Source organism: Monodelphis domestica, chromosome 4 (assembly GCF_027887165.1).
Source record: "Monodelphis domestica isolate mMonDom1 chromosome 4, mMonDom1.pri, whole genome shotgun sequence".
Lineage (NCBI taxonomy): Eukaryota > Metazoa > Chordata > Mammalia > Didelphimorphia > Didelphidae > Monodelphis > Monodelphis domestica.
Window position 1 is genome coordinate 316,146,077 of NC_077230.1, and position 18,886 is coordinate 316,164,962.

The following is an 18,886-nucleotide window of genomic DNA, read 5'->3' on the forward strand; positions in this document are numbered from 1 at the left end:
AGGATGACTAAATTAGAAAGTGGGCATGATAATGAACCAACAACAATGAACCAGCAGTACAAGCTGGACCATTAGACTTTTCTCTGCATGACCTGAACCCAGGAGATAAAGTTTATATCAAGAATTTCAAGCGAACTGGAGCAACTCAACCTTCATGGGAAGGACCATTCCAAATATTATTAACTACTCCAACATCTATAAAGATTGGAGAAAGAGACTCTTGGATTCACTGCTCACATGTGAAGAAAGCATCTTCTGCTGAGACTGATTGACTCTATCCTATCATATGAATTGTGACTCTATCTTATCATAAGAATTGGAGATAATAATCCATAGACAAATGGATGCTGTTTTTTTTTCAAGAATATATTGAATTACTGATTTTTTCTTATTTTTTCTTATTTCTTTTCTTTTATTTTTTGATCAGAATATTTGATTTTTTTTCTCATTTTTTGTACTGAAGGTACACATAATTAATACTAATATTATTTTTCCCTGCAGTAATACAAGTTAATATATACTCTTGCTATAATATCAATATATGCCTAAAAACTTTAAACTATGGGAACCTGCCATTTATTGATAAAATATTATAGGACTGTGATTAATGTTTGTGTCTGATTCCAGGAAAAGGGATAAAAACAAGGAGCACAGACTAAACCTGAATAGTGCCAATAGAGCACACAAGAAATATTAAAGTGAGACTCCAGGTTGCGACGCTTAACTTATGTTTAAGTCGTAGGACTTCCTTGTATCTACACTCTTTTTGAAGTACTCAAACAAGTACAAAGCTTGACTATCATGCTGGCTCCCTATATCCCTGAGGAAAAAATCAGACAAGGGAATGACATTTCCCCATCAAAATAGAATTCTAATTCTTTTCTTTTTATATTATGGCAACTTCCTGTAGTCTTGGCTACAAATGGCTAAGTGAAATATTACTGCATTCTGTCCTACATACTTGTGGGATAGAAATTACTTTAAACTGGACCTATACAAGGTCTATTTTGAATTTTTCTTATGTTTTTGATTATTTTTCTATTCTTTTGATAATTGACACATACACCCCCATAACTGAACATTGCATTCTGAGCTAAACTTGATATTTTTTTTTTAATACTTACTTCAGGGGGGATTGTATTTTAATTTAAAATCTAAGAATTTTTGAATTTTTTTTTGTTTGAGATTGTATTTTTATAAAAATCCAAGAATTTTGTTTAAGATTTTACTTTTATTAAAAAAAAATTCAAAGATTTTGATTTTGTTCGAGAAAAGATCTTCAAGAAAGAAGCTTGAAACTTTTATATCCAGAGAATGAACTGTTGCAGAAAGATGCCGAAAACCTACACTTCATCAAGAAGATCAAGAATGAACTTTGGATGTGATTGATTGGACTGAACTTTTGATTGAACATTTATTGTAACTATACACATTTATGCCAAAAGGGACTGCCCCTAATTTGGCTTTCTGTCAATGCGCCTAGCAAACATTGGTTTTGCTTTCTTTTCTTTTCTATTTCCTCTCTCACTATTCTAATTTCTCTTAGAAAATTGAATATTGTGTATATCTTTAGTTAGAAGTGAATTTAGAACTACAAAATGATTATGTTAAATGATCAATGGGGAGACTAGTCTCCCCATGATCATCAGGGGGGATTGTAAACCTTAAAATTCCTTAGACTTATAAATGTTGGAAATTTCACCATTGGGAAATTTCATACTTGAAAAATTTCCTATTGATAGTGGGTCTTGACTATTGAAATGTGAACCCCATTGGCATGGGAGGTTCCTTCTTCTCCCTTCTTAAGATTACTTTAGGACAGAAACCTTTTGCTGAACAATGGAAAGGACTTTGACCTATGCTTAAGCATAGAACAGGAATTTCTTTGAGTCATGATTGATTTTAGAATTGATACAATGGAGATACTTGGAATCAATCTCCACCCTATTCAGTCCTAACAGGATTGAGTAAGGGCTGCAGCATAGATCAAAATTTAATTACTCCAATCTCCACCCTACTCAGGTTAACAGGATTTAGAAAGGGCTGTAGCAAAGGATCAAAGATTTAATTATTTGAAAATATGACCTACAACAGACATGTGCAAAATCAGACCTCTGGGCGGTCCTGGGTTAAGCTAGAGCCTCCATTGGCACAGGGAAATTGATGGACAGGTGATTGGTAGATGTGAGGACTGAGGGGAGGGAACTTAGATGGTTTCCTTAAGGATAGGGGGGTCTGAAGACTGGGGGGTGGTGGTTGAGAAGTTGGTCGGTGTGGTTGGTGTGTGCTCTGAGAAGCTTGCTCCGAAGGAAGCTGAAGGTAGGGGCCTCTGAGACTGTTTCTCCATTTTGGTCACGTGAGTAATAGGGACTGATCTCTTTTCTTTGCCCCAGCTATCTAAGGGCTTAAAGAAACAAGTAACTTAAAAAGCTGGAGCAATAATCTCTGTTCATGACTGGGCCATGCTAATATAAAAATGACAATACCACTAAAGTTAATTTATGTTTTAACATTATGCCAATGAAATTATCAAAGGAACACTTCAGAAACAGATAAAATAATAAGGTTAATGTGGAAAATAAAAGATCTAGAATATCAAGGGCTATAATGAAGGGAGGAAAGAAGGGAGAATAGTACTTTGGATGTTATATTATAAAGCAGCAATCATCAAAACCATTTGACATTGTTAAAGAAAAGAGAGGTCAATGGCAGCAATTGTACAAGGAGAATCAATCAAATTCGGTCATCTGGTGTTTGAAAAACCAGAAAATAGAAATTACTTAGAAAAGAAATTATTTTATAAAATATTTTGGGAAAACTTGGAAACAGCTTGGTAGAAATTAAGTCTGTATCATACCCCACAAAATATTCTATGAATAAATCAATTATTTAAGATCACATTATTCAAAGATTACAAGAGAAGTAGCTGATATACCTTTTCCAGCTATTAAAAAAAGAGACGAATTCTTCACTAAGCAAGGGAAAGAAGCAATTGCCAAAAATAACTTGGATTAAGTGAAATAACTTGATTAAGTGAAACTGGTGAAACTCTACCTTGTTCTGTTCTTTTGAATCTTGTCAAAGATTTTGCCTTAGCAAACTGCAGCCTTGGATCATTCCTACTGTGGCTGCCTTTGCTTCTACTTTTACAGGATGCTGAATGTAGTTGTGTGCTTACCTAGAACCCTTGCAAGTTGTGGGGAGGAATCCATTTGTTCCACCCATTCAATTCTCTACCCTATTTTTGAGTTAGCCTGCTTGTTCTATGTTGGAATAAGAACCGACTGCCATGTAGACTACTGCCGAGCACATGGCAGATATAGATCATTGCAGAATTTATCTATGTTCTGCAAAATTTTTCGCCCAGGAGAGTTTGGTTTTTAAGAATGAAGAAATAACATTAAAACATGAGATTATCTCCATCAGAGCTATCCCCTCTAACAGAGGTCCATTTTCTGTCACTTTTTTTTTATTTTCAAATTACATATAAAAACATTTTTTCACATTTTTTAAAAGTTCCAATTCTCTCCCTCCTACCCCTTTTCCCTTCATTGAGAAAGGCAAGCAATTTGATAGAGATTATATACATGTGTACTCATGCAAAATATTTAGTTATGCTGTAAAAGAAAATACACACAAAAAACCCTAAGGGGAATATATATACACATATATATTTAAGTCCTTCAATCTGCACTCAGACTCCATCTGTTCTTTCTCGGGAGGTGGATTATATTTTTCCTCAAAAACCCTCAGAAATTGTCTGAGATCTTTGTAGTGCTGAGAATAGCTAAGTCATTCAGTTGGTCTCTCATTTCGTGTTATTTATCTTGTATAGAGCTTGTTTGCATCCCTCTTTAGATTTTGAGTTTCTCAAAATTAGAGACTGTTTTTTTACTTTCTTTGAACCGCCAGCGCTTATAACAATGCTTGGCACAAAAGTGGGACTAAATGTTTAATGATTAAGCCACTCACGTAAATGAACAGTCCTACTATGTTATGTTTTTTATTGGTAATAAACAAAACATTCAATAACAATGCTACTCTAAATTATAAGGTGTTATTAGGAACACACAAAACACTAAGGCAACTGGTATTTTTCAGCGGCAATACAGTAATGTCTTTAAAAACAAAACACTAGCCCGGACTTTTGAAGTCTTTCCCTCCCGCTCTTGTGGATCTATTTGGTTTTGAACCGAGAACCAAAAAGCCAATTCATCAGATGCCCGGCCGCACTAGTAACCTGTATTCTTTATTCGCCGGGGTGCTCATGATCCGGCCTTCCCGCTCGGACTGCTCACGGGGTAGAGTCTCCGCGGCTCCAGAAAGGTTCCGCTTGAGCGCAGCCAAGGGGCGCCTTGGGGAAACTCGAGGATTGCAGATAAAAGAGGGTATACGAAAAAGTGGGGAGGGAGAGCTGAACTGATGAACGGAGCGCATTAGGACCCGTGGCGCTCCCCAGGGAAAACAAAGGGCTGGGAGCGCGTGTCCTGCACTTCCTGGCTGGGCTGGGCTGGGCAGGTCAGAGTCAGCCAACCTTCCTTGCCCCTCCCCTCCCCCACCAGATCTGCCACTCAGGCCACGCTCCAATCGTCTAGCCCCCGCCCCGCCCAACTCCTCTCACTCTTCCTCAGCTAGCTCAGACTAGACGAGTCCTCTCCCTTCCTGACCCTTTGCACCTATGCTCTCATCTAGACGTCGGCGGACTCTGAGTTCGTTTGCACAGCCTGAGGGAAACCCCAGGTTTTTTTAAAGAGGGTCGTTCTTAGTGAATTGGGGATGGCCCCCCAGACAGAGATGTGTCAAAGGGCATAACAGCAATGCATAAATGTGCCTAAGCAGGCTTGAGCGTTCCAGGTCGTCGCCCCAAATACCTAGATAACTCCCCTTTGAGAGGTAAGGTGCCGCTTTTCGTGCACACTACTGCTTCCTAGACTCATTATCCATCTTTGCTGGTAGTGAGTGTTTATTTGCCTTGGCCATTTTCCTATTTGCCTGGAGGGTCAGAGCATTTAGTAGAATGGGAGAGGGGATTTTTTTTTTTAATTTTTTAATATAATATAATATAAATTTTTTAATATAATATAAATTTAATTTTTTAAATAACAAAATTCAGTGATTAGAGGAAAGATTTAAAGACTGAGGCAAGAGTGGATCATAGAAAACAGTACACTGTAGGACTGCCTTGTAGAAGAGTGCCTCCATTTATACTGTCTAATGATCATTGGATAGAATTAGCAAATATTGGGAGAATTTACCGGGAAAGCAAATTTTTATCCAATCGGTATAAATACATTTGGAACTATTTGATGAATGAAGACAACCTAATGAGTCCCATTGGGGATATTAAAATTCAACCTCCCTGGGATTATGTAGCAGGGCTTCCTTCATTGGGCAAGGTATTCATTTAACTCATCCTCTTGAAGTCCCTTCCAAATCTAGATTCTGGGGTCCCAATACCCTCATTCTAAGGGTTATGAGCATTCATATGAAACCTCCAGGCAAAGGTTAGTTAAGTGACAGTACTGGACATTTAATATTATTATGATTTCCTGGAATTAGATCTATTGCTGCATAACCCTGGGAAATCTAGACAACTTAGTCATCTTACTGTGATAACTACCCAAATAAAATTTTTAAAAATTGTCACTGGTCATATAGATGATGATCATTGTTCACTGACAAATTTGCCTAAAAATAAATGGCCAAAAAAAAGAATTCTTATGGATAAGAAAAAAACCAAAAGGATAAGAGACTCCTAACAATAGAATTTAAAATAGCTTGATGTATTTTCCTTCAGTTGCCTAAACCTTACTAAATCAAAGATGCAGCCCTTTGGAATGGAAGCTTTTTTTTAAAAAGTGAATTATTCTCATTTAACATATGAAAATTTTACTGGTTTGCCGATTAGTCCTTAACTTAATTTTATTTTTTAAACCCTTACCTTCCATCTTGGAATCAATACTGGGTATTGGTTCCAAGGCAGAAGAATGGTAAGGGTTAGGCAATGGTGGGCAATGTCTGAGGCCAAATTTGAACCAGGACCTCCTATCTCTAGTCCTGGCTCTCAATCCACTGAGCTACTCAGCTCCCCGCTAGTCCTTAATTAAAAAAAAAAAAGTATGCATTTTTTCCAAGCAAATCTCCTGAGTTTTTTTTACACTTTAGTTCCTTTTATATGTCTATATTCTAGCCAAACATTCTCATTTGACATAGGAACATGTTGTTGGTTTGCTGAGTAGTCCTTAATTTGAAAAAAGTATATATTTTTCTAAGCTAAGCTCTTGAAGCTTTTTACACATTAGTTCTTTTTATATATCCTATATTCTAGCCAAACAACTGTATGTGCTATTTCCTACCTCTGTTCCTTTCTATGGACTTTGGATACCAGTTGCTGAATTGCCTTCCCTCTTCCTCTTCTCTACCTGTTAGAATCTTTGGCCCTAGTTTATATATCACTTCCTGAGAGAAGTCTTTCCTGATCTCCAGCTTGTTCTTCCTCTTTCCTTCTTCAAATTATCATCTACATATCATTGGCCTTTTTCTCCACAATAGACTGGAATATCCTTAAGGACAAGAACTACTTTTCAGCTTGTATATTCCTGGCATCTCATACAGGTGCTTAATAAATGCTTGTTGGATTGGGTTGCCAGTGGAATCACAGGTCCAGTCCTTAGCAATATCCCTAAACTCTAATAGAAAATAGACTACACAAAATAAAAAATTTCAACAAACTAAGCCTCATTAAAAATGATTTACATTTGATTTTTTTTGTTTTTCTTTTTAAAATTTCTGTAGCATTTCTCTTTCAAACAATTCAAGGTAGCTTTATTTTAGTATAAGAAGGGTCATAGTTTCTCATTTAAAAATAAATTTAATCAATGCTGATTCTTTTGTTTTTAATTTAGTCTGAAAGATTTGGGAAACCAGCTTATGAAATGTAACTTTGCCTAAGGCCAACTTCATTATGGATGACTACACAGTACTGAAGGTGATTGGGGAGGGCTCCTTCGGCAGGGCTCTCTTAGTTCAACAAGAAAGCAGTAACCAAAAGTACGCGATGAAGGAAATAAGGCTTCCCAAGGTAACTGTTTAAGAAATTAACTCTTAGTATGTCTTCAGATTTGGAAGCACACTTATTCCCTAGTTGAATCAAATTTATAATAGCACTCAGGATGAGCGCCAAAGTTAAAAAATACTAGATATTTATCATCTCTTTAAAATAATGCATAATCCTTGTGGATGCAGAAGGTTATAATAGCCTTTACACTATTGAAGAGAACTGATATTGTTGATTTGCTCATTGTGTCTACTTGTGGCCAAATGAAGTTTCAGCCATAGCGGAAGAAAACAAACAAACAAAAAATGATCAGGCCATCAGAAAGACCCGAATTCAAATCTAGCCTCAGAAACTAGCTATGTGATCATAGGCAAGACACTTAATCCTATTTGCCTCAGTTTCCTCATCTGTAAAATAAGCTGGAGAAGGATGTGGCAAACCTCTCCAGAATCTTTGCTGAGAATACCCCAAGTGTGGGGGGTATGAAGAGTCAGATAAGGCTGAAACCACTGAATCAAGACAAAGCCTTACCTTTCTTATCTTTATAGAAAGGAATTGACTAGATAATCCCAAAATAAAGTTCAATTCCAGTTCTTAAGATGAATGGTTTATGAAAATAAAGAAATGAGAGTTTTATTATCTGACATGGAGAAAAATTACTCTGACCCTGAGAAGTCCTAAAATTATTCAATCTAACTTCAGTTGACTTCATTTTTGTCTCTTTCCCTCTTCTTAAAGCTTCTGTTTTTAGGGAGCAGCTGGGTAGCTCAGTGGACTGAGAGCCAGGCCTAGAGACGGGAGGTCCTAGGTTTAAATCTGGCCTCAGACACTTCCCAGCTGTGTGACCCTGGGCAAGTCACTTGACCCTCATTGCCTAGCCCTTACCACTCTTCTGCCTTGGAGCCATATTGGCTCCAAGACAGAAGGTAAGGGTTTAAAATTTTTTTAATTTAATATTTAATTTTAATTTATTTATTATAAATATATAATAAATATAAAAATAAATTTAAATTTTATAATTTAATTTTTAAAAAAATCTGTTTTTATCTGGAAAATAAGATGTCACTCTTTCTCCAATAGAGGCAAGGACTGGGCACCTCACACAGACCTCTTTTCAAATAAAGCCTGACTGGAAGAATTGAAAGAGGAGCGGAAGCTAATCTCTTGAGGCTTTTTACACTTTAGTTCCTTTTATATATATCCTATATTCTAGCCAACCATTCTCATTTGACATAGGAAAAAATTTACTGGTTTGCTGATTAATCCTTAATTTTTAAAAAAAAGTATATACTTTTTCCAATCTAAGCTCTTGAAGCTTTTTACACATTAGTTCCTTTTATATGGACCAAGTAAAAAGTCCCACTTGCCTGAGAGCCCCAGGGTGCAAGTCTAAACCTTGATTCTACTACTTCCTGGCTGTGTGACTGACTCGCAGCAGAAAGGAATTAGGGGAAATATTTTATAATGATGTTTTACTCTAGTTAATTGAAAACATTTATTGGATGATAGATTTCATTGGATTTTAGAAGACTATTTACTATCAAGGATTTTCTACTTTTATCCTTAACTTTGTTATAAAAGCCAAAATGCAATCAGTACCGGATTCATAATGGAAAGATTAAACCTGTAGCTTTTACATGTCTATTCTTTTTTTTTTTAAACCCTTATCTTCTCTCTTTGAATCAATACCATGTATTAGTTCCAAGGCAGAAGGGTGGTAAGGGCTAAGCAAGGAGGGTTCAGTGACTTGCCCAGGGTCACACAGCTGGGAAGTGTCTGAGTGCATTTATTTACATTTCTGTTCCAAGATGATGTTAGTCCTTTATGGGAAAATTTTTTTTGGAACATTTAAAAAATATGTTGTTTCTGCACATGTCTTTGTCGCTATGTGGAGTACCAGCGTGTCCAGTTGACTTTGTATTACCCACATCAAAGGAAGAGACCAGGAATGTGGAAAACACTATATGGAATCCTAAAATCATTTATATTGCCTATTAGAATGTGTTTATTTGTGGGCTGTGCATATACACATACATGTTTAGTATATATTTATAACATCTAAGTGGTGTATAGACGACTTGAAGTCAGGGGACCTCTGAATTCAAATTCTGCCTCAGATATTTTCTAGCTTTGTGTCCATGAGCAAGTCACTTAACCTTTGTGAGCCTCAGTTTCTTCAGGTGTAAAATGGGGATAATTAGACCACCTATCCTCCCAGGGTTGTTGTAAGGATTAAATGAGATAATATAAGATATTCCAAAAGTTTTAGTGAAGTTAAAAAAATAATCCTTACCTTCTATCTCAGTTTCTTTTCTAAGACAAAAGAGTGGCAAGGGCTGGGCCATCAGCACTTGCTCAGAAATACACAGGGAGGAATTTTCTGAGGTCAGATTTGAACCCAGGGCCTCTGACCTCTGGGCCTGGTGCTCTATCCACTGGCCTACGTAGCTGCCCTAGATTTAAGTTGTTATATTTTAAAACTGTTCTCAGACATTTGGAATACCCTATAAATATGAAGTTTTTTGCAGACTGTAAAGAGCTATATAAATGCTAGATATTATTTTCATCATTATTATTTCCTTTCCCAATTACATCATACTCCAGCTTTTCAAAATTGCTTTACATTTCTCTGGAAACACTGATCGCCTATGACAGGGAGGTCCCTAGAGACAGACTATGTGATGGGTGAGTCTGATGGAAAACATTTGATTTAACCCAGACTGCTCCTCAACTTGGAATCAGAGGATCAGGCAGCATGCTTATAGTGGGAAGAGTGTGGGTTCCAATCCCACCTTATGTGCTTCCTTAATAGTGACCTTCTGCAACTTTCTTGACCTCCCTGAGCCTCAGGGTCTCATCTAAAAGAAGTGTTTGTAGTAGTGTCTTCCAGCTCCAGGTGATGCCTTTAAGTTCTTGTCCCGACTCTTTCTAGATATGGGGACTAGGGGCAAATCATTTCATCTGAGCCTACTCTCTCCCCTGTAAAATGGAGATAATAATATTTGTACAACTTACCTTGTGAGAAAAGGGCTTTTTATAGAATGAAACACAATATACATGTGAGTTATAATTTTATTATGCAAATCATTAAGCACTTATTATATTCATAGGACATAAAATAAGTGGATTTGTGTAAAGTGATTTAAATTAGCCCTGCATTTCAAAACCAGTTAAAGAATATAAATGCATTACATGAGCAATGTTCTAGCAGAAAAGAATATTAACTTTGAAACTTAGAGACTTTCCAGTCCTAGCAAAGGTATTTGCTAACTATAGTGTGTCATTTTTATTTTCTTCTGCCTCAATTTCCTTATCAGTTAAAAGGGATAATAATACTTAGATTAACTTGTATTTTATGACTGTGAATTATTATTACTGAATATTTTGTGAATGTATTTTGTAGAATTATACTTTAAAAATCATTTTTTGCAGTCACTCTCTGATGTAAAGAACTCTAGGAAGGAAGCCATTCTATTGGCTAAAATGAGACATCCCAATATCGTTGCCTTTAAGGAGTCATTTGAAGGTAAATACTAATTTATTTAATTCTTACATAGTTTCTGAATCCTGTTGTTTATGGACTAATTAACAAATCTTAAATTTATCCAAGCTGATGGACACTTGTATATCGTGATGGAATATTGTGATGAAGGAGATCTCATGCAAAGGATTAAAAATCAAAAAGGAAAATTATTCCCTGAGGATATGGTAAGAGATCCACTTTCTTAAAAGTCTCCTTTGCTCTTAACTTGGCCTCTCTCTAGGCTATGTTTTTATTTTGATTAGATGCAAACTTCCCAAGAGCAGCCATAGCCTGTATCATATGTATTCTTTGTATACCAACATCTGGCACCAGTGTCTTACACATAGAATGTGCTTAATAAGTGCTTAGATTGATTTAAATTAATCATATTTTCATAGGATTGTAGTTTTAGAGCTGGAAGGAACTTTAGAGATCATCTAGTCCAACATTCTCATTTTACATTTCAGGAAACAAGCTAAGAGTGAGAGAGTAAGACATGTCCAGGCTCACATAAGCAAGAAAGTGTGAAGCAAGATTTTAACTCAGGTCTTCCCAATTTCATGCCCAATGCCTTGTTTGCTTGGCTATTCATGCAGCCTCCTTTTCTGAAAAGTTTATAAAATTTGAAATGATAAAAGTAAGGTAGTTGGTATTAGTGGATAGCTTGAAATCATGTTAGAAAGACTGATTATATATGTGCATATATATATATATATATATATATACACACACCCACACATTTTTTCATTCAGAAAATATTAACAAAGAATTTATATAAATTTGACACACCTGATATAGACTTTGGTATCATTTCAAAATTACAGCTAGCATATGTCACACAGTCTTAAAACATGTTTTGTGTTTTTATTTTATATTATTTTTAACTTTTTTTTTTTTAACAATTACATGGAATAGCAAATTTCCATGTAAGTTTTCCAGAGTTATGTGATTCAAATTGACTTCCTCTCTCCTTCTCTCCCCATTCCCAGAGCTGGCAAGCAATTTGATCTGGGTTATACATGTATTATTACACAAAACATATTTCCTTATTATTCATTTTTGAAATTGAATAATCTTATAAAACTAAAATCTCAAAATATATACACAAATAAACAAGTGAAAAATTGTATACAGCGATCCCTGTCACAGAAGTTATGTTCTGGAGACCCCTTCGATAGGTGAAAATTTGCAAAGGAGCAGTATTATATTTATTTTATTATTTGTATATACATTTAAGGCTTTATAAATCCTTCCCTCTCTCCCATAAACCTTTCTCACACACTTATAAACATTGAGCCAATCAGCACGCAGGATACAGAACACAGCACTGTGGTTGGTCACTTTTCATTCCATCAGTCAATGCAGAAACCCCTGCTTTGTGCTCAGTTGTGTATAATCCCATGTTGGCAAACTTGCACAAGCGGTAGTGGTGTACTACATTTCCATTGTGTACATATGGTATTCCTCTGCAAAATCTTACAATATAGCAAAAACTCCACGATACAGAATTAGATAATTTTTTTTTTAACCAGCAATATAATGAAGCTGTGATAAGTGAATCATAATATAGTGAGGGACGACTCTACTTTCATCTGCATTTCTACTCCAACAGTTCAATTGCTGGAGGTGGATAGCATTCTTTTTCATAAATCATCAGAATATTCTTTTTCATAAATCATCAGAATTATCCTGGATCATTGCATTGCTGTTAGTAGCAAAGTCTGTTGCATTTGATTGTTCTATGATATGGCAGTTACAGTGTATAATGATCTCCTGGTTCTGCTTATTTCACTCTGAATCAGTTCATATAGGTCTTTCCAGCTCTTTCTGAAATCATCTGCTCCTCATTCCTTACAGCATAATAGTATTCCATCACCACCATATACCACAATTTGTTCAGCCATTCCCCAATCATGCTTTGTGTTTACTGACATTTTTAAAAGCACACATATTGTTTTGTTATTTTGTTGGCTTACAAAAACAACATTTCTACTCATTCTTCCTCTTGCTCATTTTATAACCTAACTATTCTGTACATTTTGAATTTGACACCAGGTAGATGTTCTTAACAATCAGTACTTATTGTTCTTTTGCTTATACTAGTTATGGAGAAGTATATGCTCATTCTTTTGTTTAAAAAATCCTAGAAAACTGTATTTTGGTTCATAGGACTTAGTATGATTAGTTTATAATGCTTTTCATTAGCATTTTTCTTACTCTGAAGTCAGCACTCTACATCATCTGATTTATATTTTTATAGTGTTTTAATGTTCTCAAAGTCCAGAAGTACTTTACAGTATAAATTGTTTTTTTAAAAAATTCCTTAAGAAAAAAGAACTTCATGAATGAGATTTTGAATATTTTTTCCTCATAGATACTTCACTGGTTTACACAGATGTGCCTGGGAGTGAATCACATTCACAAAAAAAGGGTGCTACACAGAGATATAAAGTCCAAGGTGAGTGGAGTTTTTTTTTTTAATTAAAAAGAATTTTTAAAATGTTTTATTTGGAAATGTTAGTCTCTTTGGGCAGCGTGTGGACATTATATCATTTGTTTTTACAAAACTTTTTACAGTCTTCCTACTCACAGATGGACTTTGATTGAACACTAGTTGAGAATGTCCCTTTTTAAAACAATAATAATTCCTTATATTTGTATAGTACTTTTAATTTTCCAAAGCTCTTTCATATCTACCAGCTAAATTTATTCTCACATCAGTGTGAGACAGGTAGGGTATTAGATAACATCTTCACTTGATCAGTGAAAACAACTAAGAGAAAATGATGTCTTACCTGGATGTTAGTGTTCCAACAACCTCAGCCATTCTAAACATGAAGCTCTTATACTCTACTCTGTAGATGAGGGCTTGCTTAAGCCTGTAGACTTTTACTTTATTTGTAGTTTTAGTGAGGTTGATTGTGTTTTTTAGCTAGTATTTATGTAGTACTTTCTACATGTTATCTCATTTGAGCCTCACCTGTGAGGAAGGTGGTATTCTTATCCTTATTTTATAGGGGAGAGAACTTGCCTAAGATCCCAGAGCTAATGTCTGAGGCAGGATTGACTCATCATCTTGATCCTAACTCCACTACTTTGTGCTATCTAATTGCCTAAGCTACTTAAAATTTAAAAAATTAAATAGATTTTTGAAAATACCAAAAGTGCATAGCTGGAAAAAATTTCCTATTTATATCTTGTGGTTACCTTTATTTTCCCTGCTTTACCATAAAAGGTATTTTAGTATGTCTTATATCAGATTTTTCTAACTTGAAGCCTTATCTTGTATGTCTATCTTTCTTGAAAATCTTACTTGGTAAGTATATTAACCAAAGTGACCCTGCTACATTCCCATCATCTTGCCAGGATTTCTCTATGACTCCTCATTCTCTGTTCTGCAGAGAGACATCACTGTCAATACTCCTAAGCTCTCTCTACTACTCAACTCAAGATTTCTGAGAAATGAAAATCAGATCCTCTTTCTGCAGTGATGGGGGACTTCTGTCTTATGGTGAACAGTAGGAAATTTGTTAAAGGGATGATCTGATTTCCTCTTTCTTTTGGTAATGCAGAATGTCTTCCTCACCCAAAATGGAAACATAAAATTGGGAGATTTTGGATCTGCCCGACTTCTCTCCAAGTACGTAATTCTGTTCTTTGATAGACTCAGTGATCAAAGTATCTGTCATTCAGTAACAATTTGAAAAACATTATTTCTTGTTGTTCCTTCAGGCCTATGGCATATGCCTGTACATATGTGGGAACACCTTATTATGTGCCTCCAGAAATTTGGGAGAATATGCCCTATAACAATAAAAGGTATGTGATTCATCTATCTGACAAAAAGTGAAAGCTTTTTAAAATCAGGCTTTCTTTACGCTTTGATGTCATGGACCCTGATGAAGCCCATGTGCTTGCTTCAGCAGCACATAGACTAAAACTGATGAAGCCTGTGGATTCTTTCTCAAACTGTTTTTAAATGCATAACATAAAGTAAATAGTACCATAGAGGAAACCAACTATATTATATAAATATGCAGTTATCTATATATAATATATATGTATGCATAATGTATATGTGCATGTGTAGATAGATTGACTTTTTTAGCTAAGTTCTGGTATGAGGAAAGTAGGAAAATGGGGGGGGGATTTACAGCAAATTTCTCTGACAAAGGTCTAATTTTTAATATAGGGAACTATGCCTAATTTATAAGAATAAGAGCCATTCCTCAGCTGATAAATGGTCAAAGGATATGAACAAGCGGTTTTCAGAAGAAGAAACTATCAAGAGTCATGAAAAAATACTCTAAAATCACTGTTATTTAGAAAAGTGGAAATTAAAACCACTCTGAGATACCACTTCACTTCTCTCAAATTGGCTGATATGACAAATTTTGGAGGGGATTTGGAAAGATAAAGATATTAATGTATTATGGCGGAGTTTTGAACCCATACAATTATTCTGGAGAACTATTTGGAACTGTGACCAAAGGGTTCTAATACCATGCATACCCTTTGACTCAGCAGTACCAATACTAGATCTGTACCCCAAAGAGATCAAAGAAAAAGGAAAGGACTCATATATGCAAAAATATTTATAGCAGCTCTATTTTTTGTGATAAAGAATTAAAAACTGAGGGGATGCCCATCAGTTGGAGAATGGTTGAACAAGCCATGGTATATGATTATGATAGAATACTATTATACTGTTGTAAGAAATAACAAAGGGGATGGTTTCAGAAGAACCTAGGAAAACTTTTATGAGCTGTTACAAAGTGAAGTGTCCTGAACTAGAACAACAATATCTTAATGAAGATCACCTGTGAAACACTTAGCTACTCAATATAGTGATCCACCAGAATTCCAAAGGACTTATGATGAAAAATACTATCTACCACTAAGCAGGACTGATGCCCTCTGAGTACATATGAAAATAAATTTTTTTTCAGTTTCTTTATTTTTCTTACAACATGGCTTATGTAGAAATATGTTTTACATAACTTAATAGGTATAATTAATATTATATTTCTTGCCTCCTTATTGAGTGGGGGAGGGAATGGAGGAAGGAAGAGAATTGAAACTGATAGTTAAAAAAAATTTTTTAAAGAAAAAAAAGAGAACTTATTTTCTCTTCTAGAGAAAGGTGACCAACCTAGTGAGAAATTGGAATCCATGTTATATAAAAAATTGGGTGATGAAACTGGGGATTTTTAGCCTATATAATATATAAATTTGGGGTCTGGAGAAGACCCCAAATGGGGTGCCACTTTAAAAATTAGTGAGCTCTTTACCATTACATGGGTTTAAGTTCTCATCTGGGATATTGTAGGGAAGATTCTTACATTGTGTGAAATGAGGTGAACTCAAGAATCCTTTCTAATTGTTAAGGTTCCTTGAATCTCATGATTTCTTAAATGTTCCTCTTTAAGATAAATGCCACCCTCCTGATAGGAGCCAGGCTTAGGTTAACGATCAGACAGTACAGGTTTTCACATAACACCAGTTAACAAATATTTGTTTGAATTGCCTTAATGGTAAGTGTCTGTCTTAAAGATAGATTTTAAAAAGCTTTTTGTATTTGAACACATTTAAGAAATCAATTGGCAACCTTATTTAATTTTTTATGTTTCCAGTGACATATGGTCCTTGGGATGCATTTTGTATGAACTTTGTACCCTCAAACATCCAGTAAGTATGCCATACCAAATTATACTGTCAAATCGATTAAAAAAAACAAAACCCCTTACCTTTGGTCTTAGAATTGATACTAAGTATTGATTCCAAGGCAGGAGAGCAGTACGGGTTGGGCATTTGGGGTTAAATGACTTGTCCAGAGCACACAGAGGTAAAATTTAAACCTAGGGTCTCTTCAATTCTGTCAAAGCATTATTAATTGGGCTTTGCCTTACATAGGTTTTAAGATTTAAGATTTGTAAAAGGCAGATCTGGAAAACTTCCACATATTTTCATGATTATGAACTTTACTTAAAGATAGTTTAGTAGAAAATAGAAGTAGGAAATGCCCATTTCATCATCCTTTTCAATACTGAAAAAGCATCTTTTTTATGAATACTTGGATTTTTTCTTTTATCTTTTCAGTCTCTTCTCTGTCTCAGAGGTCATTGAGAAAAGGAATTTCTCTTATAATTCTTATGTATTTTCAGCATATATTACAAGTGTGTTTTTTTATTCCTTATAACTTCCAGTCATTCAACCAACAAACATTATTAACCATGTAACTATGTGCCATCTAATATCCTAAATGCTGGGAATATAAAGAAAGGTAAGAAGATGTAGGAAATAGTTATGATTTTATCAAGAGATTAATAAAAAGAAATTAAATAATTTTATAATATTACTCTATCTTTTTTTAGATTAGTGGTCCTAAATTTTTTTGGTGTCAGGATCCCTTTGCACTCTAAAAAATAATTGAGAGTCCCCCAAATAACTTTTGTTTGTGTGGGTTTTATCTACCAATTTTTACTGAATTGAATATTAAAATAATTTCTTAGTATTATGACAAAAAAAGTTTTGAGTTTGTAGACCCCTTGAAATGGTCTCAGCAATCCTCAAAGGTCCTCAGACTACACTTCAAGGACCTCCAGGCTAAATCAGAGAGTTAATGAAGCCAGATCATTCAGTTATTACTTCAACAAATATTTAGGCAACACATTCTGTTATGCCAGGTATTGTATTAGGTACTGTGGGGGATCCATGGAAAATACATGATCCGTATTTTCAGAGAGTTTATAGTTCATTGAATGTACTAGAACTGTACACATTTAATAATAATAAATGTGAAAATGTAATAGTGAAGATAAAGAGTGACATTAATATATAGGTGGGACAAAATGCTCTGAGAAGGCAGGGCTTCGTGGGGGTGATAACATTTGTTCAGGGATGACTACGAATTGGACAGATAGTAGAATCAAGGTGTGGGGTGAATGAGGGTAGGAATGGAGTGTCCCAAGAGGAATATTAATCCCAATCAAGCTTATTAGGTTTCTACAGAGGAAAAATTAATGTTTTATTGCTACTAATTGAATGCTAAAACTCCTTGTCCCACAAATGTTGGGGCATATAAGACACTAGAGCATGTGATTCTGAAAAAGAGCTCCTCATTGTAAGTAGGGGGAAAAACACTGTCTGTTTATATGTATTTTTGTGATGATGAACCAATAACATCATCCACTGGTAAAAAAAAACAAAAAAACAATATATTTGACTTCAGCAGCAAATTTTTAATAAAAATCCTTGATCTCTCAAATTTGGTTTTTAAATGATTTCAAGAAATGATCAGAGTGTAAATTATCTCTTTTTAAAGAGAGAACATGTATCAAGAACTATGATGTAGTGAATAATGATTAGAAATCTATGATACTTTGTCAGTCTTCTCTTAATTCATTCTTGATTCTTTGGAGATCATAGAAATTCAAATATAGCAACTGATTAGCATAGACTTCAAAATCAAAGGAAGTCTGTTTTCTCATTGCTCAGTTCCCAGATTTTTTTCTCATTTTACATTTGTTGAATACACACTTTTCCTTTTTGTTACATGTTCATATCTGATTATAGAAAAAAAGATAACTATTCTTATCTATTTAAGTTTTTTTCTATTTCTGTGTTTTTTTTTAAAACCTCATATAAGGGGGCAGCTGGGTGGTTCAGTGGATTGCGAGCCAAGCCTAGAGATGGGAGGTCCTAGTTTCAAATCTGGCCTCAAACACTTCCCAGCTGTGTGACCCTTAACCCTCATTGCCTAGACCTTACTACTCTTCTGCCTTGGAACCAATACACAGAATTGATTCTAAGACAGAAGGTAAGGGTTTAAGAAGAAAAAACAAAAAAACTCACATAGGTTGATTGTCAACATTTACATTTCTTGTCTTACCTCATTAAATAAAAATAAGTTTAAACTTTACTTCTGTTATAAAACATTAACTTGCATATTTCATTCTCCATTTCTTGGTAAAATTCCACAACACTATCAGTTAAGATTTAACTATCCTAGATAGTGATTTAAAAACCTAGAAGTATCATACTACATATTTTATAAAAAATAAAGGAAAAATGGGATAAGACATAAGTGAAACTTATAGTGGAGCTGTAGCCTTATTATTTTAGAGGGTGTAGTTGAAAAGTCATTATTCCTTTGGTGGACTGATTCAGTGGAGTAGAATCATACATAGCATTTAGAGTGGCAGGGAGCATAATGACCTTCTGTCCCATCCTCCCCTACCTGAAGGTCCTCTTACTAAAGAGATGCCTAGGGATTAACCAGCCCACAATGACAGGAAGTAGAAACC

At 35.0% G+C, this 18,886-nt stretch overlaps 1 protein-coding gene across 5 annotated transcripts in view; it reads left to right on the forward strand.

Moving 5' to 3' along the window:
• The first annotated feature begins 2,298 nt into the window (after positions 1-2,298).
• Positions 2,299-18,886, forward strand: part of NEK3 (NIMA related kinase 3) — a 34,150-nt gene continuing 17,562 nt past the window's right edge. The window contains exons 1-8 of one of the 5 annotated variants that reach the window (XM_056794814.1): positions 2,299-2,319; positions 6,906-7,081; positions 10,490-10,583; positions 10,668-10,765; positions 12,955-13,038; positions 14,153-14,220; positions 14,313-14,399; positions 16,214-16,268. In XM_056794814.1, the coding sequence (XP_056650792.1) occupies positions 6,965-7,081; positions 10,490-10,583; positions 10,668-10,765; positions 12,955-13,038; positions 14,153-14,220; positions 14,313-14,399; positions 16,214-16,268 (603 nt within the window). In that variant the 5' untranslated portion in view covers positions 2,299-2,319; positions 6,906-6,964. Of the gene's footprint in view, positions 2,320-4,242; positions 4,389-4,501; positions 4,894-6,905; positions 7,082-10,489; positions 10,584-10,667; positions 10,766-12,954; positions 13,039-14,152; positions 14,221-14,312; positions 14,400-16,213; positions 16,269-18,886 lie in introns of those variants that run through there. The other 4 variants (XM_007495386.3, XM_007495385.2, XM_007495388.2 and 1 more) reach the window with 4 other exon arrangements.